At 41.8% G+C, this 24111-nt stretch overlaps 1 protein-coding gene across 1 annotated transcript; it reads right to left on the reverse strand.

Annotated features, from left to right (window-relative positions):
- Positions 1 to 24065, reverse strand: KIF24 (kinesin family member 24; the record flags this gene model as incomplete). Its single annotated transcript, XM_082337111.1, has 12 exons — positions 1 to 203; positions 2495 to 2588; positions 3515 to 5953; positions 6870 to 6979; positions 7712 to 7783; positions 10567 to 10672; positions 12256 to 12377; positions 14388 to 14475; positions 16007 to 16222; positions 17864 to 17961; positions 19864 to 20053; positions 23452 to 24065. The coding sequence occupies 12 exons, from the start codon at positions 24063 to 24065 to the stop codon at positions 63 to 65; spliced, it is 4290 nt and encodes a 1429-aa protein (XP_082193237.1). The 3' UTR covers positions 1 to 62.
- Positions 24066 to 24111: the final 46 nt, after the last annotated feature.

Consider the following 24111-nt stretch of genomic DNA (forward strand, 5'->3'; position numbering starts at 1 on the left):
GTGGCGAAACGCTGGCTGGCTGTTCCCGTAGCTGTTCTTGTGCATGTGTAAGCAAAGGCGGTCTAAACGGGTGGAGGTGTTTGCAGGGGCATGTCAGTGCCAGGAGAGGCTAAACAGAGCTGAAGCTGCGCTCGCATCGTTTGGATACACTTCGACTTCAGTACCAAGACTTCATCCAGTTTGGTAACGAAATTCTGAAAATCCTGGTGAGGAAGGCAAAAGGAAAGTTTAGGGAACAACAGTAGCAGCAGGTTGGAGAAAATCAGCATATTTTATGTACTGCAGCAGTACATAAAAGCATGTTTTCCATTCCGCAGTGTAGTAGATTAAGGAAACACCGATTTATTGAAGTCCTGACCCTCACAGACAAAGGTCAATGTCTCTAAATACCAATGTTAACTTACTCCAGTAGTTTCATCTGTTGGTGAAATTACAGCTAATACAATGGTTTAAAAATAAAAGCGTATGAAGCACCTGTTATCACCCTACTACACCAGTTAGCTTTTCAAAGGTTTGGTGTAGGGACTGGTCAGCTGATGTGCAGCTTTACAATGTACTGAACTTTGTTCCTGACACCTCTCATGGTGGATCTAGCAATCATGGGAGAAAAAAAAAGGTGAGCTGGGCCACTCATTGATCAGACATAATAGCCTGTTCTTGGGAGATGGAAGGGATTATTTCACATCAGGTCACAGGGCCAGTCCAGCTCCTGCACGGCTACAGGCCTGTTAGATCTGGCATGAGGAATAGCAGCAGCGTACACAGCCTCGGCTGAGGGGAACTCTACCTTCCATAGCAACCTGCCACACGGGTAAAACGTGATATGAAACTGTGATTAAAACTGAAACGGAGGCAGTTATTTTCAAGGAGGCCTTGTATTAATAAGGGAGCACTCAGACTTGCTCTGGCTTTCCAGCTGAGAGCAGAGTTTGGTGCTTCTGTTCACAGGTCGGTGTCTGAGATGCCGGGATAACTTAACTGCCACCGCATGAAAAATCGATCTTTCAAAAGCTTATTTGGCAGGACTCCAGCTATCTCATGCACTGTATCTTTGTCTTGCAGGGACATCAGGACTGTAATGAAGTCCAGCCCAGCTGCCATGGCAGATTTTTCCTAAGCACTTTAAATACTGCTTGGTTCAGTATGTGGCTGGTCTTGGCAGGAGTCTCTCCTGCAGCCAAAGTTTCATGGCTGGAGAAGTTGCAACCATCTGAAAGCAGAAGGAGGGAAACTGATGCAGGAAGTCCAATCTGAGTTCATTGCCCAAAGAAAGGTCACGCTGTGAAATAACACTACAGGATATAAGTTATGCACACACTGCTGGGAGGCCTGGCAAGCTTGTCACAATTCTTCTAGTCAGAAAATGACTGCTTGCTGCAAGGGCCAAATAAATGGGGGGGGGGGGGGGGGGGGGGAGGGAGGGCTGGTGCCCAATGACCAACAGACTTAGGAAGAACAATCTCAAAAGATTTAAAAAAAAAAAAAAAATTAAAAAATCAGCGACTGCTTTGTATCACTGCATTCTCTGCCATAAAACTAATACAGTTTCTGGCTCTTGTGCTGCGTTGTGAACTTCTGTATGTTATCTGGTAACACATCACATACAGCTGGAAATCACAGCAAATAAGCCACATGGTGGCTCCATTCTGAAATCCCTGAGGCAAGAGTCCCTGTAGCTGTACTTCAGATCTGAACTGTGATAGGAATTAAAATGGTTTGATAATGTGATGCAGTAATGGAGCTTGGCTTTATTGATAAGATGAGGGAACTGGGGAAGCAGGAGGTTCTCACTGGGCAATGTTCATAGTCTGGCTGAGATGAGACTTCTCACACAGCTGTGACATGCATCTATCTGGATGCAGGAAAAACAGAGGACTGGGATTGCCTGGCTAGCGGTGGGGCCATGCAGGTGCCAGTCTTTAGGTCTAGCCTACCCTGCTGCCATCCAAGACAAGGATAAGCCAAGAAACACTCGAGTGACAAAAGTCAAGAGCCTGTGAGGGCGCAAGTCACAGGGGTTAGGGCACTGGAGTGAGTGTGGCCAGGGGCTGGCACATCTGCAGGGTGATAGCCAAGGGACTCCCAGAAGGAAGAGGCAATGTGGCGCTACGCCACCGACTGCGACATCGCAGCGTCATGCTTTAGGGGTGTGCTGTTGTCTGTGGTATGGACTTACTTGCTCCAGCCTGTAAGGAGAAAAACATCACATGGAAAGACGCCCTGTTTGGTACTGTCTGGTACCCATGACGCAAGATAAGAGAAGGCTGTTCTATCAGAGACAAGCGGTTCAGAGTTGTCCCGTCAGTCTCCTTCTCCCCCAAGGACCTGGCAGTGTGGAGACCAGCAAAGACACAACAGGTACTGAAAACGAGCGGCCTCTCCTAGGACTCAGGCAGGCGTCAGAGCATGAGAGGAAGAACCAATGCAGGAATGTCACATCACTAATTCAAGTTAATGCAGGTTCAACAGGCATGGAAATCATTGAAACACCTACCGTTGCTGACATCTGATTTATCAAGCACTCTTCTTTGAAGCACAAGGATGCCATTTCATCCAGCTGCTGCCGGTGGGCCTGAATTACAGCCTGTCTGATTAACATAAAACATACCACTGGTTACACAGCCTGCTGCACTACCTATAATTACTGTTGGCCTCAATAAACCTTTAAGAGGGAGGAACACCCCAGAGGAAGCCTTGCTGTCCTGTGGTCCCTGGCATTCAGAAAGTGCACACCAGTGCCCCTTGAAGTGCAGTGGACTGCACTGGTTTGGGATTAAAGATGAGCTTGATGACTGAGGATTGCTCAGAGAGCACAGCCTCTCGTTAGCATAGGCAGCACAGGGGCACATACTGCTTCTTACCACAGGGAAATCTAGGAGCAAAAAAAATTGTCTAATTGGTGAAATGGCTTACAACCATGAGGTTGTAAGTTATTTTGGTGAAAAACAGGCAGAGCGGGAAGGCAGTGCTGCTGTTCACTCCTCTGAGCAAGTTTCTCTGAGCAGCAACCTATTTTCAGTCACATGAATGCAGTCCAGTCCTTGGGAGCTGACAGCGGTGGCTCATAGTACTTTGAAGCTTTACATCTACATCTTCAGTGACTGCCCAGCTGCTCTAGCTGTTTTTCTTTCCACAGGGATGGAAATCACCTGATTCTTGATGGGAGGTTTTGATATTTTTTAGGTACTTTAACAGTTTATAGGAAGCCAATTAGTTACTGAGAACTGCAGTTTGTATTATAATATTAATTCCTCTAGCATTATCCCAGGAATCTCTAATAGAATAATTGGCTTCCTGTGAGATTTTAAAATATCACTAAATAACAGGCAATCATATTTATAAGATAATGACTATAAATTACCATTAATCTTATTAAATAATTATTTCATAGATTGATTTCCCATCAGTTATACATATGAGTACATATAAGTATGATATACAAATAAAGGCAAATGTATCATGTGTCTAGAATTTCTAAGCTTCATGACAAACTTCAGTGGCAAGCAAGACTTACTGTGCCTTTTCTAGGGCTTCCCTTTGCCATTTTCCCATCTCTGATGTAGCACTTGGAGACCGGCTGCTGGACATGCCTGAAGGGCTCTTTGCGTTTGCTAATGGCTTATTATCTTTGGTTGCAGATCCTGAATCCGCAGCAAAAGTCTCTTGTGTAAAAATACTCTGCATTAACTTGTTTTTTAGCAACCCTATTTCCTCATTGCTGAACGATGACTTGGCTGGGTCTTCAGAATGACTGAAGTCCTCGTTCCTCAGTCCTGACTTGGGCTGCAACAGCAGGCTGCTTTCTTGAGAGGGGGACGGGACTGCATAATCCGTATTTCCCACACTGAGAAAGCACGGTGCACCTGTAAAATAGCTCTTTTCAGGTATATCAGCATTTATTTCCTGAGGCACGGGCTCGACACTGGGTCCTTGACTTGAGTTAGATTTTCCTGCATTACCAGTATTATCTTTAACATCAGCATCACACTGTCTGCCACTTGAGTATTCTTTGCACGTTGAGTTACTGAGAAACAGACCAGCCTCTCTCTCTCCCCTGGAGCCCGCGGATTCAGCTGCGGATGTTTCTGTCAGGTCACGTCCCACAAACAAACTGTGAATGACTCCTTGCTTTGATGAACCTGAGCCCAGAAGGCAGCAGCATGCCTTCACATCGCAGCAGGCTGGTGAAAACCACTTGTCCCCTGTTTGTGGGAAACGCAGCAGGGCACAATGTCTTCCACCACGACGCGTTTGCTCCCCCAGTTCCAGCATGCTGTCCGTCAGAGCTCTGCTTCTCGTACACTGCCAGCCCTCTTCATCAAACCAGTTCTGGGAGCCGTGTGTGTTCCTGTCCGACATCTGCTTCACACGGGGGGACTTCTCTTGGTTAGAAGACACTTTCTCTGTATCAGTTGTTTCCTCATAGCCAAGAAGGGATACTGTGAGAGGGGCCAGTAGCTCGGAAGGGAATTCTGAGGAACAACTGGAAGATCCACAATGGTTAACTCCATTTTGAGCTTTCCATTTTACATCTCCTGCAAGGGCAGCTTGTCTACCCAAAGTGGATTCTTCCTTCTCTTCCTGCTGGAGGTCGATCTCTTTGTACTCTGGTGTTCCCGATTTCAATCCAGAAGAAACATACGAGTTTGAAGCATCCTTTTCTGGAGTTAAGGTGGCATCACTGGAGTAAACGAGACATCTGTGTTTGGATTTGTACTGTTTGTGATCAGCTAGGAAATCTTTGCCATTTTTCCAGTTACAAGCAGGATCTTCCTGCAGGCAGTAAGGTTTTTCTGCAGCGTTGCTTGGAGATGACTCAATAGTTAAGTCATAGCTCCAGTCTGATGGAGTTTTGCTGCAGCCTGCATTTTTAATGGATTCCTCCATCTTTGGGCTGCCCTCACTACAATCCCAGCTGTCATCTGGTTCATGTTCTTGCATGGGCATTGCATATTTAAAAAATAAATCCTGCCGCTTTTGGCCTTTTTGCTCTTCTTCAGTTCCTTGTTCTCTTTGATGAAGGAAAAATGAATGTTGACTGCATTTGTTGGTATTTCTTCTTTTCACACTCTTTTGACTACAGACAGGTGAGAAAGAATCTTCACTGAAATCACTGTCATCCAGATCTTCCAGCTGCATCCCCTCTTTGCTCTGCACTTCTGTGGGAGTAAGGCTCAGCTCCTGCTTCACTTGAATCTCCTGGGGCTTGTACTGTGTTAAAAACCTCTCAAGAGGTTGATAGTTCAATTTTTGTTGTAGAATAGGTGGCTGCTGAAACTGCTGGTGATAAAGACGTAAATGCTCTTCCCTTTCCTTCTGAAATGGAGGCAGATTTGTCCAGCCTTCAACACATTGTTTAGCAAAGGTGTTTCCCCATTCCTGTCTGCCATCGGAAGGCAGATTTCCATCTCCAAAGGAAAAATCATCTCTAGAAACAAGCTGTTTCTGAACAGGTTGCACTGTCTGGACTTTCAGGCACTGGACAGGTGGTCTGTCTTGCATATACTTGTCTCTCTGGCCACTCTCTTTGGTTTCTGCCGTGGCAGTGTTTTTGATGATGAAATCCTTCGCAGTGGGGTTCTTTTCAGAGTGGGGAGACAGATCGTCAGTTTTCTTCTTCAAGGGATGGGCTATCCGTAGGACTCCCTTAACTGGGCTAGCATGGTGGAACCACGGTGAGCTGGGATTTCCTTTGTAGGCATGTCCTTTGTTGACTCCCCTGGGGGTAGAGGTAAAAGGGACACCGGGTGGCTGGAGTGCTGCAGGACATGCCTTTGGTTTTGCAGCATTTGAGGGATGCTGGAGGCCCAGCTTCACTTTCTTTGGAGAGCTCTTTTCCCCAGCTGGCAAAGAGATGGAGTTTTGGACACGTTTTGGAGATACGTTTCCAGCTGTCCGACGCCTGTTTGTGACAGGGGTAGAACATTTAATCCCTTTCTTCAGCTCTTTGACCCTGTAAATGAGGCTGGCGTTAGAAGATGTCACGCTTTCAGATAAATAACAGTGTTTTCAGAACAAACTAATGCTTTCACATATTCAATGTCATTTTTGTTTTAATTGTCAGTGATCCATGCAGGCATCAAAATGCCTCTGCCAAAATGCCTGAACTTCCGGAACAGTCCATAGCAGTATTTTGAAGTGCTTCCTTGAACAGCACGCAACAGGCTGAATGGGTGAAGATGGCCTCTGTTTCAGTGAAAGGGGGCTGCATTTCCACACTTTATAATGCAGCATGGCACAGTGCCAGCTCCAGACAAACTAGTACTCTCCACAGCATATCATAGAGTCCCACAAGACACAAACTAGGGCTTTTGGAGCAGCTGCAGTGGGGCTAATTAGCTCAGGTGATATGTATACGGGGCTACAGTGCTCCTGGATCAGGCTCATCACTGCAGCTGTGAAGAGCTGCTTAACTGGTATCACCCTATCCCCTCAACTGTTTCCTTTATTCCTCTTCCCCTTAAGCATCTCTTGTCCTCTTAACCCCAGCATTGCACATCCTGTAATTTACCTCCTCCTGTGTAGGAGGGAGAGTGAAGGACTTTCACCCATTCTAGGCAGAACTACAATACAAAACTGAAACAAAACTTTTGATTGCTGAGGTTAGTAACCCTGCAGTTACAGGGAGCACAGTGATATTTTCATCACTAAAAGCTGTTATCAGAAAGGATTTGCAAGACCCAGGGAATTTTAAGACCAAATATAGGAGTTGGAACAGGTAAGGATTTTATCTGCATTGTAAAAATTGCATTTCTTGCCTAAAACAGCATTTCCAATGCAATAAAAATAAAACGTAATCACAAACATCATATATCATTACTTTTTTCTTTGTGTTTTTCACCTTGGCAAGACTAAGCTTCATCACCTACCTGTCAGCATATCTTAAAGTGTTCAGGGTATGCTCTGTAGCTATGTGGCTAGGTGATACATTGGCTATCATACACGTCTTGGAATTGCCAATGAAAGAATCCTTTAGCACCTAGGGTTGGAAGGAAAAAATAAGATTCTTAGCAACTAATATATTTATTTTTAAACATGTGCTTGCTCTGATTTTACACAAAATATGAGAAGAAGTGATTTAATTAGCTCAAACCTTATGAAAAGTTTGGCTAAGTTACCTTGCATTTCCTGTAGATTAGCAATGTGTACAGAGGCAGTTTAACATGAGTCAGCTGATGCACAGTTACTGTCTCTTTTTTTTTTTTTAAATGTAGTCCTCTTGTCTCAATTTGTCTTGCAATTCTTTGTTTACAATTTAAAATGAATACAAGTGTTAATTGGGGCTCTGAACAAGCCCTTGCACCAGGTGCCCATATGTTTTGAGGGATAAAGCATATGTTACAACTGGAGTGAAGAAATGTTGATGAAATCTCCCGTGACTGTTACTGCACAGAAGAAGATGCAAGACTGGTTGCAGAGTGAGTGGAGGTGGATGGTAACTGAATGAGACTGGAAGGTAGTGTTTGGGGTTTTTGTTTGGTTTTAGTATTTGGTTTATTTGGATTTTACCATGCCAGTCCCCAGGACTGACTGGGGGAACTGGCAGTTGGCTTTAATTCTGTGATTCTCTTTAAAATTAATGTTTGGAAAGGTTATGCATTTTTCTTCAGTAGTTTAACAGCAGTATTGAATCATGCCTTTTTTTATTATTATTATTTCTATTTTGTCCTCATCAGGGAAATCTCTGCTGTTGCCTTTCTGCTTGTTTTACCTGAGTTAATTTGCTTTGCCGGAAAGGGGTGTGCGCGTGTTCCTGATCCAATGCCCGAATGCATTCCTTTAGCTACAGGAAAAAAAACCAAACAAACCAAAGCAAAAAAACCAAACAACAACAACAAAAAAAAAACCACAAACAAACAGGGGGGAAAAAACATATCAATCATACACTGGCAAGGAGCTGAATTGCATCAAACCTAACCTACAAATTCACTATTTCCCTCATGCACCTTTGACTCCTCCTATGGGATGTCCTTGCTTGCAAGGGGAGTTTGCTGCTGCCACAGATGCAAACGGCCAGCTTCAGCTAGTTCAGGTATCAGCAGCAGTTTAGCTGCACTCAAAGAGAGCAAAGATGCAGCACAGAGCACAGCTACACCTGCCTGACGGCTCCGTGGGCTATGCAAAACCCGAGAAGCTGGGTAAATACACGCATGTTTAGCACACACAGAGCTGCACATTACTGTGGACCTGTCACTGCCTGCACCATAGCCAACAAGTTTGAAGCCAGATTGGGTGTACACCAGACTATGCTGCAGCCTGCAGGGCAGATGTAACCCAGATTCATACACCTTAACGACAGAGCTTTTTGAGCTCCATCTCTTATGAATTTCTTTCTCCTAAAAGAAGCTCTTCCCTTTCTGAAAAAAAACCCAACACTTTGGACAACAGCAGTGCAAATAATTCCTTATGCCACTCTGGCAATATTTTCATACCTTAGTCAGAGATGGCACGAGCTAATAAGTGCGTATTCCTCCCCATACTGACTACTATCTGCAGTCTAGATGTCCCATCGATGCGTAGGTACACTGGGCTGTGTTAGAAGGCAGCTGATCTCAAGGCATTTCCTCTTCATACCAGTGCAACGTGCCAAACCCAGCCACAGGGGAGAGCATGGACCAGCACCAAACAATCAGCTGTGAGGGGAGCTGGGTTCAAGCCCAGGTTGAAGCCCATGCTCAGAAGGTAGTACAGATACAGCCTGTCTTAAACAAACATGTCACCGTCACCTCTGACAGGCTAATAAGAACTACACACAAAACAGTGAGAATGAAGCAACAGACTACCCAGGGAGTGGAGATGCAGCTACAGAATTCCCGTTAAAACTAAGAGAACATCAGCAGCTAGCTACACCCATGCCTTTCACAGAACACATCAGATCTTCTTGCTAATAACGATCAACAGAGGTAGCCCGTAGTCTTGAAGAAACATCCCTTGATTTATTACCAGCCTCAGAAAAAGATGTCATGTTCAAACTCAAAGATGTTCACTTTTTTGCCATGTTTCCACTGGAACAAGCGCAATAGCATCACACTCCATCTCAAGCCCAGCTGCTCTCGATAAATTGGCAGAAATGGACTGTATAGCCATGAGACAAGTCATTTAGAGCAAATATTGATGGAAAAATAAGCAGATTACATTATTGTCATGGTGATACTAGCATGAAGCAGCCTTTCTATATTTAAAGCCTTTCTACATTCTACATACACCCACTTAAAACGACACGTATTTCTCACTTCTGCTGCATTTTATTAAAAATCACACCTCTAACAAGTAAGAGATCCAACTATTCTAATTTTTATTCTGCTTTTCATAATTGCAGTATCTGACTATCTTCTACTTGAAATTAACATGAATATTCAAACCAGCAGCAAACTTCAGACTTCATGTGTTTTAAGGCGTGAAGAGAGTGTTATGATCATCAGGGGCAGAGCTAGGTTTTACAGGCTGCAGGTCACAAAGACTTACCCAAAGATGCCTTTTATAGTTAATTCAGTCAGTAACTGTAGCCTGCCTAGGTATTTACTCAGCTTCACACAATACCAAAAATACACACACTCTGATTTTCAAGTTCCTTTTAGAAGAGTTTCATGAGCTTACATTAAAGATTCACTTCTCAGGTATCCTTTCTATTCAGGTCCTGACTCCCCATGCCACTCAGTTATTCACCAGCAAGTATTCAAGCATGAAGTACAGAAACACATTCACTTTACATGCTATCTCCCAGCATGAATGCCAATATTCGACAACAGGAAAGCCTCTGTGCAAAAGAACATTCTACATTCCCAAAACAGAGCAAGGCACCTCCTATTTACAGCACACCAAGAGGTATGGTTGTGTGCACTAACTTCTGCACTGTTGACTCATACTCACTGGTTGCATACCACCCTCAGTCTCACTTAGAGAAGCCCTCAGTCATCAGTGAGCTTTGTTCATTTGAATTAAAGGAGGTGCAAAGTCTTCTGCACAATTTCTACTTACAGGCATTTCTGCTTTATCTTAGATGGCATTTCTCTGCTCCTTGTCCCTCTTTAGGTAACTGTGTACATTTATAAAAGACAGTTTGCATTAAGAGTGCATTTCTTCCTGTTCCTGTCTCCCCACACACGAACTGCTAGTTTCTATGTTTGAGTACTTAAGTCCTTTACTCCTGATTTGAGAGAGAAGTCTGAGTTCAAGTGGTGAAAATAAGCAGCAGGAACAGATGTGCTTTTATGAAACAAATATGGCAATCCCAAGCCAATATTCTCCAGAAGGAAAAGGGACAAAATTTTTAATATAAAATATGGGACACTTATTATAATATACCTAATATTCTCCATGCTGTGTTTAGCTGGCTAGCTGTAAGAATGGATTTAAAAGACTTTATTTCCATTATAAAATATTTTCCCTCTTAAATTGTCTTTCAGGCATGAGACAAATTAAACTGGACACACTTAGTACTTTGGTTATTTTTTCCCCCCTCCATGGAATATATACATATATATATTATTCTGCGGTTCATTTTTATCCTATAACACGTGCTAATAATTAAATACAAAACCTTCCCCAGACATGCTAGTAGCTTACTGCTAAAAGACTTTGGTTTATTTCTGCTCCTTCCATTTTTGTTTGTCGATCTGAGTCTCTGGCATCAGCTGCCCTTTCACTGCCAGCCAAGTCAATGAATGATATCCTAGAAAAAACAAAGTTGCATTTATCTTAGGGGCTTTTTTTTTTCTTTTTCCTTTTTCTTTTTTTCTTTTTTAAACCAGAGGACTGCAACACATGACATCAGAAGAATAATTAGAAAGAACTACTTTTGAACAAAAAGAAATACCCACTGGAAATATCTGAGGCATCAAAATAAGCATAGCAGCAGGAACAATGTCAGAGCATCCTGGCACTAACACAATCATAATAGAAAGTATAATTGCGTGTGGTGAGAGTGCTCCACAGTTTAATGGGATGAGCTGTTTAAAGTGCAACACATTCATCTCTCCAGATAACCACTGTGCTTGTAGTTTCCTAAGAACACAGTTAAAGAAATTGTAAATGTCTTGATTGTCCTTCCAGGTAAAACAGTCTGGCCTGTCAAACGGGAATTCAGGGCAATATGAACAGAAATTTCCAGTGTAGTAAGTAGTACACTGAGTTTTCAGTGTTCCCTTTCTCTCCCTTCCACAAAACTCCATTACTCCCTCTCACGTTCCCTAGCTCTGGGTGCCAGCTGCTGTACTGACTGTTGCACTGTGTCTTTGTCTTTGCCCTTCTTTTTCTGGAACAACCCTGACTTCTCTTACAGGCATATCTTGGGATCTCTTCCCCACTCCAGCTCCGCCTTGCTTTCAGTAACAAAAAAAATGACACACCTGCCACACCTACATAACCACATACACTTCTATTTCTAAGCCTGCCTGTTGTCCCTTTTCCTTTCTCCACTATTTGTGGCTCTTCCATTTTGCCTTGTATTTAAATGAGTTCCTGGGAAGCAAGACTGCATGGTAGTTGCTGGAAGGGTGTGTCAGCATGGGTTTTTGAGACAGCAGTAATATAGATACCTATTTCTTGGGGTTGTTTAGTCTGGAGAAAAGATGACTGAGAAGAGGCACAATTACAGTCTTCAAATACGAAAACGGCTGCTACAAGAGGAAGTAAACTGCTCTTTTTGTCTGCTGCAGACACATCAGAGTCACACTCTCAAATTATCAGGGAGGTTTAGGTGAGATACTAGGACTCCTGTGACCAAAGGCAAACATCTCTAATGGAATCATCTCCACCTGAGCTAGTTATCCCAGGCTCCCTTTGCAGTCAATTAAAGGACAGAGGTACTCTGAGTGGCAAATCCATCTGACCTAATTTAGGTGACTCTACAGAATGGCATGAATTGGATCCCAGAAATGACTATTTCTTTCTACTGACTTCAAAGGTGACGAGCTCACATGTGGATATGCCCATTGCAGACATCTACCTTTAGCCAGATGAATGCCAGACAGGAAAAGCTTTCTAACACTGAAGATGAAGGGATGGATTTGATTGCCAAACTCCTTCACTGGAAATTTTTACAAACAATTTTGACAAAGCTCTCACAGATGTGGCTTAAGCGCTCTCTCTGGGAACAGAGAAAGGACTGTGAAACTTCTCAAAGTCCCTTTGAACCTTGTCTTCTGATTTAACTCACAGCTGCCCACTAACTCAACACCTCCTCTTTGTTTGCCTCCTGACATCCCTTGGCTTGACTTCCTCATCAGCCCCGAGCATTCCCGCTTCTAGTCTTACCTTCCAAATGTCCTGTTGGCTGTGTCTTTAATCTGGATTTGGATGATAGCATGAGATCGAGAGGAATCTGAGTTGACTCCAGTAGCTCCCGTGCTACGTTCTTTTCCCCCCTTCAAAATCACCTGCAAAATAAGGGGGACAAAATCCAAGCAAATTGTAAATAAAAACAACTCCCTCAGAAAGAGATCTTGTCCTCCTAAAATGAGGTAATATTAGGAGGAATGGTTCATTACAGCCTTATAATTTGGTGCAAGGGAGACGTTAAGTTAGACTGGATACTTTCCAATGTTTCTTTCAGACCTTTGTATACGGACTTGCTTGCAGTGACACTGCGGAGCTTAGAGAGCATACTGCAGGTAAGAAGTTGTTGCATCGCACGTTCACTCATATTTGCAAAATATCCGAACTTTAAAACTGAAAACAGGAGTATGGCAGAAATGACAGAAAGTAAGGCTGCAGCCATTAACCTAAGAGGCGCGTGGAATTCACTATTCGTTGTGTTCTTTTAAAATTTCCCTTTCTCATCTAACAGATGGGTACTGTTATCCAGAAAGTTACACACAAAACACAGAGTGCCAAAACCTTTCTCCATTTCCATAACTAAAAGAAATTATGCCAGAGTAAGGAACAAAGTTAAAAGATCAATTATACTCAATACAATGATAAAATAAGAAAACAAGTAAGAGAGTAAATAAACAAGTAAGAGAAGGAAGGCAGAAGGACAAAGGCTCCTTCAAGATACAAATCTGGATTTGAAATCTCTTTGAAAACTTCTAAGGATTATCGCAGAAAGTCTCACAGCAACCACAGCAGGGCATTCATAAAACAGTCATTAATTTTGTTTCTGGTTGTAAGAGCAAGTTAAAATATTATCTAGAAAAATCAATACATTCTCAGTTGACAGATGTGCATTATTCATGCCTTTCAGTGGCCAATTCTCAACCAGCAACCTAACCAACTGCTGCAGCTCCCAAGCATTATATTAGTGCTAAATGCAGATAATTTCTGAACCAAAGCCAACATCCATGAATAGTGAATAACTAGGGATGCATTCAAGACTCTTCCCATATATCTGTTGCAGACTGTTCAGAAGCTCTGAGTCAAGCCAGTGACATTTCTGTGTTCAAAAGGGCTTGTGGACAATATAAAATAATTCTTTTTGCTGAGATACCTGTGAGAATAAAGTTATTTAACAGCTCTTCTATGTATGGAATGTGATAATGCAGAGGAATGTGTTAATCAACCATATAGCAAATTTACACTCTAATTTGCAGAAGCGTCACCAGCATGTCCGGAAGCTTGGAGTTAATAGGAAGATGAAGAACAAAATTAAATGGAATATAAGCGGGCAACACCATGCCAATTTTAATGAGTCAATTACACTGTCAGGCACTTGTAAGTTACAGTTCCTTACTGAGAAAGGAATTAAACTATGCAAAGTCAGGCTAAATAGAAAGCAGATTTAACCAGCTTGCTTGCTGCAGGACAATGCAGAAAATTTGCCAGTGCCTTTGAGGGCTCAGCCAGGCAGGGAAGGAAAACTGAAGCCTTGCTTGTGCTTAATGTCAGCTACCGTTTAAAGATGCTAATTTTACTTGGCTGTTATCACCCATCATTATCTAAGTGATGTCTTAATCTTAATTCAGATCAATATCTCAATCTTAAGTATTTTCTAATTTCTAGTTCTATTAATTTTCAAATTTATATCTTTTGTCCCACATCCGTGTACCTTTAATACAGAAAATTTAAGTTCATAGAAGCCAAAGAAATCACACTGGGCGAAAATACTTATCCAGCTTTCAGGGTCCCTTGCTGGGACACTATTTAATTTTTGGAATAGTGACAGGACTCCAGTTCTTGGCAAAGATCTTTCTATAAGGAGTGGCAGCAGAAGCAACAGCTGTAAATCAACTGCCTGCATGTCGCTAACACAAGTCACAGTCACCCAAGAAGCTTACTGAATAAAGGCACTTTCAATAGTGCTGCTCAGTGGTCCGTTGGGGTTGCCAATTTCAAAACTTTCAAGAGGAACATACACATGTACTGCACAACAATCTCTGCAAATTAGCTCTCTCATAAATCAGCAAATCAGGCTGTAGAAGACAAAAAATAATCTCAAACATAGAGGTTACCTCCAACAGCAGGTCTACAGAGTCCACCTGAACCTCCCGCAGTCCAACTATTTGAACGACATGCTTGCTATCTTCTCTTGCAAAAAGCCTGAAAATGAAACAGTGCAGAAAGGAGATTTCAGAAGTCTCAAATAGCAGCAACGAAAACACATTCAGTGCTATGACACTATGAAAAAGCAATCAAGGCTACTGACCAGGGAGAGGCACCACTGTCATTCATTTATTTTCAGAGCTGAAGAGGTATTTAATTTATAATATGTACCACTGACATTTCACTGTTAAAGAGACATTAGCAGTGCATTTCTGCTAGTTCAGGAATATAATAAAGCAGGGATGTAAGCTATCATGCTTAAATTTTAGAGTTCCTGTCTCTCTTTAAACTGCATTTCAGGCTTCTCTAGGAAGTTCAGACTCTAAGTTATGCTCTGTTCAAGTTCTCAAGATTTTTGCACAGGATTTTAAAGCAGCTCCCATAGCCGTAGAGTCAGATTTCAGAGCACCTCTGCTATGAATCACACAGAAGCATTACAGGAACAATACAGACATGATGCACATGGGAGGAAGTTTAATCTTCTCCTTCAATGACATGTAAGATAGCTAATGGACATGCAGAGAATAAAAGGACATGCTTTCTTCCTTAGTAAACGGACTCCTTACATAGCAGATTACACCACCTGCTCCCTAAAGACTGTTTTGGAGAAAGGGAACACACATGCACAGAAATAGGTGCTTCCTTTGTGAACAGATGCTCACTTCCCCAGGCAGAAAGCCTCCCTCTTGATCCCTCCAGTGTGCTCTAAGAATAGTGCTCTCAAGGCTGCTAAAGGCCTCCAGCTGACAAATAATGTTCCTTCAAGATCACTCTGAAAAGATTTCACTGCTGAGATATTAACTGACTTATTTTATTTAGATTTCAGACCACAGTGATTTTTTTTTGTACAAAGTATGTACTGAGTTGCCCCGATTTCCATTCTGGATGGAGCTCCTGAAGGAGTATGTGTCCATCCAAACGAGTTTGGGGCTGAGGTGCTACTTCTGAGGGTGATGGCAGCATCACCTGCAGAGGCTTGCTGCAGTTGAGCCACTGGGCTGCTGGGTAAAGGCACTCAGGGAGAAGGCGAGCAGATTCCGCAGTGTCAAGCATGACATGTGGGAGGATCAACGAGATCTTCAGAGACCAGAGTGGCAAGAGCCAACGCTGCATTGGCACAGCAGGAGGGACAGCCAGAGGTTATGTTTGAGCAGGGAAAGACAGGGACTCCACAACGGTTGGCATAAGAACCACAAGAAGGTTCTTTCTCTACCTATGGATGTTCAGCTACTATAGTTTAAGCAAAACAGCATGAGCTCATATTTCAACCATAGGTCCTTATTATTACTTATTTCCCCCCCCCAAAATAGTAAAAACCAGGAGCCCCTATCAATGTGACAGTATTTAGTGTCAGATTCTGCCTTCCTGTCTTAGTAGCTCCTAGGAACAACCCCAATTAAATACACAACATTTTCTATAAATTGTAATATGTTAAATGTAATTGCATGAAACATTAACTGATTTATAAGCAGTAACCAATTGATTCATAAGCATAGGCTTGTAGTAAAATGTATTTTCATTTAAATACCTCTTCCTTCCATTTAGCAGGTCATAAAGCTGTCCACAGTAGATCTCATAAAAACTGATCAGGACAAGGAGATCTTTCCTTGACTGTGATGCTTCCAGGTGTCTAAAGATGTCCTTGGCAGCCAAGGCGTAGAGTCCTGGGTTCCGGTGAGTACCTATCATAGTGTAAGTCTTGCCAGCACCAGTCTGCCCATATGCAAAGCAGGTTGCATTGCCTCTGTGAAGATAACTTGTATTTTTAGTGTCATATCTGATTTATTCATATCTATTAAAAAAGATCCTGCAATGTCAATATCTATCAATAGTGGCCTCTTAGCAATGAGATTTGGTTTGCTATCCTATCTGGGAAACTGCAAAACACTTAACAGTGACTCCCAAACATGTCCTATGGAGATCTGGCGTGTCACAGAGTGCTGGCTCTCCTCCTTTCTTCCAGATGCCAAAAATGCACTTAAGTAAGAATTAGTTATTATTCTTCCAGCTGTTTAGATGCTGCAGAAGTATCGTAGGACTATGAATGGGAATCCTACTGATTAGGAATCACAGAGAAAAATGACTGTGACATGAGATGCAAAACAACCACAAGTCAAGTTCTGTATCAACACATGTTGTACTTGATGAAAATTAACACCCCAGCATTGTAATTTACTGAGCGAGGTTACTTTGTCTCAGGCTGCACTCCTGCAGGCAGCTAAGTCAATCTAAAGAGTTGTTGTTGCCTAGGGGAAGGTCTTGCTCTTCCTTTCCTCTGCTCCTAGCTGTGTGACTTACCCCACTGAACCCACAAGTATGATGTGAACAGATTCAGGGAACTGAATCAGTCAAAAAAGAAATACTACAGAACAAATTATTATTCCCCCCCCCCTTAAAAAAAGACTTTTTAGCTAGCTCAGTACCCTGGCAGAGCAATGGGTAAAAATGTAGGGCTGCAGTAAGCACAGTGAACAATTTCTTGCCAGCTTAGATTACAGAATTAGCTCACCATGGTGTCAGATTAGACCAATGCCAGTGAAGGGGATGCAGCAGGAGGGACAGAAAAGTTAGAGAAAGCTGAGAAAAAACAGAGGCATCTCCTTTGGTGGCATTATTGGATTAGCTGTAATGTGAACTGTGCCTTTAGTGATTATTACGCAGCAAGCTACAAGCCTCATTCTCCTTTTTCACTTTCCTTTTCTCAACAGCATGATACTCTCTGTGTCTGCTGACGATAGGTGGAGATTTTCAGCATGGATATGTTATCCTTTCCTTCAGAGACTCAAAAAATGTGATTATATTCAAGCTTGTTACTTTGTGTGAAAATAAGATCACTCATGTAAAGCCACCATCAATTTCCCATTAATCAGGAAGTATGTAATTATGATTAAACTGCTAAGCAAATATAAATCAATAAACCAAAAATAAATCACAAGGTTATTATTAATAATTTCTATTGCCCTGTGACCTGTACAAATACATGCAAAACATCTCACGGCAGTCTCATAAAAGAGGTAACATTATTCCTCTACAGATGAGTGTGCTATACCACACAGAAGCCTTTGTTAGAGTGGAGGTTAGACTTCAGAAATCCTGGCACACATTTTTTCATTCTAGGCTGTCCATGGTGTCTCTTCATTGCACCTGCAGTCCAATTTTAACTTCCTCTGTGATTTAGATTTCTCACCAAATATGAATAAAGTTTTCCCTGATTCATTTTGTCAAAATTGCAATCAAAGACAGTCTAAAAGGGAGAAGGTATGTGGCAAAGGTGAAATGAATGTATTTTTCAAAAGATGGAAATCATAAAAGGAAATTTAAAGCAGTATATGAAACTGGAAAAGAAAAAGGCAAAAAATAACAAATGTAAACACTGATGCCCTACCCGTTAAAAATATGCTGAATGAGAGGATGAGCTGTCTTCATATACACATCCTGATTGGTACATGACTCCCCAAAGACTTCATCAAAATAAAAAACATGCTGAAAAATAAATATGATCTTTACATGAAAATGAATATGTTTCACTTCCCCTTCACCCCCGTTCAAAGGTAAAGTTAAATACAGAAGTCTTTCCGGTGACTTCATATGGCTTCGGGTCAGGTACAAAGTGATCTACCACATTTAACATCCAGCATGACATATGCAGGAACACAACATGACGATTAATCAAGAGACTGAGGGTAGGAAAAAAAAGAAGACAAAAGGGAAGCAAAGATGCCTTAATTTCCCATCATTCTAAAGCAGAACATACCAGCCTTCTGACAAGGAAAAAAAAAAGAAAGAAAAACGCTAATTAGAGAAAAGCCTCATCTATTCCTGAAATGAATCAGCCTACTAGTCTACAGTAACCTTACAACAGTAAAAAGAACTCAGAGTCAACTCTTGACTGTCTCAAAATTAGTCCTCAGTTGTGAATAATTTTCTCGGTTCTGCAGACTTAAAAACTTTTTGTGCCAGAGAAGACAGAAGCTACTCCTAAGCAAAGCTGGATTGTATTATCTCAGAAGGGGGCAAGAAAACCCCAAACTTCCCAGACTCCAGATCTGACTCAAAGCAGCAGGGTCTCTGGAAACACTGCAACAGAGTTCATTATGGGCTCCTTCTAGGTTAAGAGCAGCGTTTGCAGGGACAGTCACAAACATCACATTTTCAAAAGAGCCTCAATGGACTGGTGTCTAACATTGCACTCTAATAAATTGACTGCAGTGTAATTAAGGTGGTAGGTAGATCTCTAGGACTGAGAATCATTTCTATGATGGACAAACAAACCACAGTAGTGCACAGGCATATTAAACCAGGGAGCCTCAGCAGCTACACTCAGCTCAGAGGGCAGATGTGCTCTGTGATGGGCCTGCAATTTGGGTCCCCCGGCTGTGGAGCTGGAGTACGCCCCGCCTCCCATTTGCTCCGTACCCCTTGCTGTCCTTTCTATAGGAACCAGGGATGGAGGCAGGGCCAGTAGCGAGACTCGGAAACAGAGAAGGTCTCCTGTGTGCTACCGAATAGACACAGCCTTTGCCATGGTGTACTTCTGTTTGGACCATACTGATTGATAGCAAGATTTTGTTTGTCTGTACAGACTTAACAAAATTAGCAGTTATTTCAGCACTGAGATACTAAGGTGATAAGCACTGCATAAACGCCAAATATAGGTAGTCGGAGGGAGTGGGGTGGAGTTGCTGCATCTGTTGCACCGTAAAAGGTGGTACATGAACAGGGCCCAAGAGAGCTGCAAACTGAATTTTTACTGGATACTCCTAACAGTTGTTCCTAGGACCCAGACTGTAAAAATAACACCCAGTAGAGTGAGAATGGCTTGCTGCTCTCTAGAAATCAGTTCTGTTCCTGATGCTGTCAGTCAAAAGCGAGAATTTGAACTATGACAGCACAAGGTATTTGGGATTAAGAAACAAAGACCAAAAGGGAACTTAATTTTCAAAAGCATTTGAGAACAAAGGAAGGGAGGGGATGAGGGCATATGTAATTCATTGAAACAGGCCTACAGTGCTGAAATAGTGAAAAGGGAACTCCTCACTGAAGTACCATGGAAAGCTGTCAAGAGAGACTGCAGCAGGGCACTCCCCAGTAGCAACGGCATGTAGCAGAGGGTTTTATTTTGCCACGTGCAAAGAAAGCTGCAAGAGATGTGCTTTTGAGGCTTAAAATTCTGGGCTCAGGTTTTCTGCCCCAGGCTGGCATAAGTCAGAAGCAATTCAAATATAGTTATGCCGACCTCATAGAAGAGCCCACCACCTATTTCAGTGCAAGAAATGCAGACAGTCCTTTTCTCTTTCCCCTCATTGAAACTCCAGGTAAAATTTGCTTTGTCCCACCATGCAAGTGACTGGCCCGTAAACACAATATGCAAGTGGAGCATGTTACCTGTAAAATATATTGAGTGAGATCAACAGCCTCCTTCTTCTCATGAAGAAGCAGGGTTTCTTTGTCTTTCACTGTGATGATATTAACCTCCCCACGTCGCTCCTCTCTCAGGCCTAGAGGACGTTTTCGGACACACACTCTGATTTTTTCACTCTCTGTCCATGGAGTGTCTTTCTCGGAAGTACTGGATCTACAACAATAGTGTAGGTTTACATTTTGAAGTCAGGTTACTACAGAATCTAGACTGCGCATAAATTTGTTAGTTTTATCAGATAAATATTTCTGTCTTTAATGGCTTATCAGAAAACACCCAAAACACATCTCATTGTTACACAGTGAAGTTTCTGCTGTTTTTTCCTAAATAGACTGATGCCTTTTGTGCACTTCTGCTAAAAGAATAGCTGTGTCTATACAGCTACATTCCTGAACTTGTTGCTGCACTGGCATATTTTCAGTTGTCCACAAACATGTGATTGAAGCTGGCATAATATGCGAGTTAACTCAGTGAAATTTAATCTTGCTGAAATTATTTGCAGTCATGATTAGTCATTTAATTATGTACAGATAAAAGTATGAACAGATCTTGAAAATTAGAGGGTATAATACTTAGTTGCTTTTCCTCTTATACTGACTTTCATTCTTCCTATTATATGCTGTCACAGAGGTTACAAGTAAATGACTCAAACTGGGAAACAAGACAGTATCACCATGTTGCTATTCAGCTCAAAGAAAATTTGAAATATTGATCTCATCATTGTCTCCCCTTTGGGCTTTTATCATAAAAAAATTCTGCTTTTTCAGACCACATGAAAAGTTGTGCTCCTGTGTTCTGGCAAGTCTACTTTAGTTCCCTTCGAGACACCTCAGAAATATGAGGTCATTTTGTGTTTCACTGATTAACCTACTGTGTAAAGCATTTTGTGATGCATCGTACAGAATATACAGAATATTCCACCAAAATGGATTAATTTTGCCTGTCCCTTTTTCAAAATGTCTTCAGCCAAGTAAGTAATGATTTTCAGCCTGGATTTGAATGTCAATTTGTGAGAAAAAAATAATTTTAATTGAGCACCAACTTGTGCAAAAGTAGAGTTTCTGCCATGCTGTCCAAATGTCCCTTCCAAAATCTCTTAATATAGCAACTGAAAACTAACATATACTAGTTATCTTGTAAATGAAAACCAAACCCACAAGTTACTCAATATCTCATTGCAGCTATGAGCTTGTAGTATCATGGCTGATGTGCTGCGTGATCCCCCAGAAGCATACCACATGCAGATATAAATCTCAAGATGCGGTCTTTGAAGACTATACACGAGTAATCTTTACTCGTAACTTAAGTCCCTTTAATTTTAGTACAGCTTTGCCACGCAAACCAGGATCAGGCCCTGCATTTAGATGGAAAATTCTTTCCCCTGAAAAGAAAGGCAATGATACTTGAAATAAGATGCTTCATAAGCTAGCGTGAGCTTATGGATATCACTAGGCACCAAATGTTGTCCAACAAATGATCAGAGGCTCTTAAGTTTAATTCTCATGTCAGGGGCTGGATTTGGTGACCTACAGAAAGAGCCTGTTGTGCTCTAAGAGCTTGAAGGAGGAAGGACTGATTGCAAGATTTGGAGAAAGGGAAAACTGAAGACTTGGAGGCTTTGTTTATGAGAGAAAAGGCATAAATTCTTTCTAGTACAGAGGCACACTTAATTGAATATATTTTGTATGGGAACAGAATGCATTTTAATTCTATATGCTGAACCTGAAGTTTAGATTTTCTATTAACCTTTCTTAAATTGAAATTGTATTTTATAAAAAAATTATTTTTTTTACTACTAGAAAAACCAAAAATCTTGACACAGGTCATTAGAAACCTGATTAGACAATAGGTCAGAAGAATCACTATGCCCTGTCTGCTACTGTCAAAATCAAGCCGTTTGCTGTGGGCAAGTGCAAAATATATTTAAGCATATTAAAAGAGCTCTCTGTCCTTCTGCCATCTGAAATCATGCCAGTGTTTTCCAATGTTTCTCATAGATGAGACTAGATTAACCTTTGCAGTGGTCAAATCACAAGGTGACATGGGAATGGATGGATTCAGTGAAGGAGTTAGGCACTTGCAAAACAGGAATCACAAACCCAAGTGTCAGCAGACTGGCCCAAGCCTGGAATGCACAACACGTACTCTGCGGTCAAAACAGGAGAAAGAGAAACTCAGGCATGTCAGGAGGAGGATGCAGACAGCCCACAGGATGAACCATAATGCTAGGCACAGAAGAATGTGCTTAGAAAAAAAGAGAAGAACAAGGAAAAAAAGTGAGAACAATGGAGAACATGGCTCTATTGCAGGATTAAAAATCTTGAACTCCTCTAGCTGAGCCATTAGGTTATATTTTATCATGTTTTACTTGCTAGCACTATGAATCCTGCCCTTTTAGCTGCACCTTGGCTCAACTTCTAGAGGAGACAGAATGCACGAAGATGCCAATATATGTAGGAGGTTAGTGCACTTCTCTGGAAGGTGGGAATGATTTTTTTCCCGCAAAGGTGAGTTATAAACCTGTGTCTTGCATTTCAGAATGCTCTAATTACTATGTCACCTTAGTACTTTTGCACTGCAGCAACAGCATCTATCCCTCCAGGCTACATGCATGCTTAATGGGAGTTGCAACTGACGCCCCAACCCCATGGATCCTCCAACTCACCAAATCTTTCACCGCAGCCTTCCCAGACCAAGCCACAACCTCATACAGCTATCTCTCTTCACTGCATTTTAAAACAAGACTGCCACGACTGCACTGCAATGAGCTAGATGCTGGTAGTATGTGTGCAGAGGGGTACGTGCTCTACTGCCAAATCAGGAAAAAATTATTTTGTGCTCTAAAAATGTTGCCAGAGTAGATTTACCAGTGGTTCAAGATAACCATAGCCCCTCTGTTACCAAACACTGGGAAAAGTATGAAAGTTACAGATCATGTGCTTGGGGAGCAGCCGCAAGGCATCCCTCTCACCACCACATCTATATCCCACCCCAATTATATTCATTCTGTTTCTTTCTAAAGAAATTCAGAATTTCAGAAATTTCTTTATAAACAAATATAGCCATCACAGCGTGTATCCTTTTTACTGGGAAAAACTTGACAAACTTATCAACAGACAATGCCATATTTTGGAAAAATAATTTTTTGCAAGATAGTCTCATGGAAAAAAAAAAGAGAAAGGGAAAGAGAGAAAGGGAAAGAGAGAAAGGGAAAGAGAGAAAGGGAAAGAGAGAAAGGGAAAGAGAGAAAGGGAAAGAGGGAAGATTGGCCAAAACACCAGGAAAACAAAGCCTTATATCATGAAAGACAATGAAGACTATTCTTAGACAACCTTGGTGAGCAGCAGCTGGTGAAATTCAGCTGATTCCTTCTACCAGACTTGGAGATTTGCAAGTGCTTATTAATATCTCTCTTCTCTAGAAGATTTTGCATTGCTTTGTAGTGGTAGGATTGCTTATTTGGAGGTGATGAAGACAGATTCTCCTCCACAATGAAGAAAGAATTAATTACAACTAACTTGAAATATAGCAAAGTAAAGGCGACTGATTATTACCTGATACAGGAATGAGGTAGTCCGTAATTATACCCTGAAATATGAGTTATTCTTTGTACGATAGGAGTTTCAGAATCCCCCAGGAGAGAAGCAATATCATCAGAAACTGTTGGACAGCTCAGGTCCTTTTTTGTGCATATTCCAGGAGTATTTAGGTCTCTTCTAGTTAATCTGATCAGCTCTGAATCATGTGGTTGAATGTGTCCCAACATTTCCCCTACACTGTTCTTCTCTTCATTGGCACTGAAATCAGATGAACCATATGATTCAGACTCAGAGTCTTTAACTGTTCCATCATTTTCTTCAAAGAAGGACTCAAAACGCAGCTGTCTACGGGGACCTGATCTGGTCCCCTGAGGCTGAATGAAAAGGCCACTTGGTTGAAGATCTTGCTTGCTTAAGTCTGCAATGTCTTCCTCTTGCATAATTTTGATTATTCTAATGAGCTGAAAGAGTCGTTTGCGGTCATTCATGTCATGGACCCCTAACTTGGGATAATCTTTCATGGAAACTTTGGCAAGCTCGTCAATCTTCTGAAGACCGAAGGCAGCAAAATGGGGATAGTATTTTTCAAGTTCTGCCTCACAAAGGCATTCATAAAGGCATGATGCCATCTTCAAGCTAAAGCCTACAAGAAATCAACAAAATAAATATTAGAAT

The sequence above is a fragment of the Platalea leucorodia genome (genome assembly GCF_965183815.1).
Source record: "Platalea leucorodia genome assembly, chromosome: Z".
NCBI classification, from domain to species: domain Eukaryota; kingdom Metazoa; phylum Chordata; class Aves; order Pelecaniformes; family Threskiornithidae; genus Platalea; species Platalea leucorodia.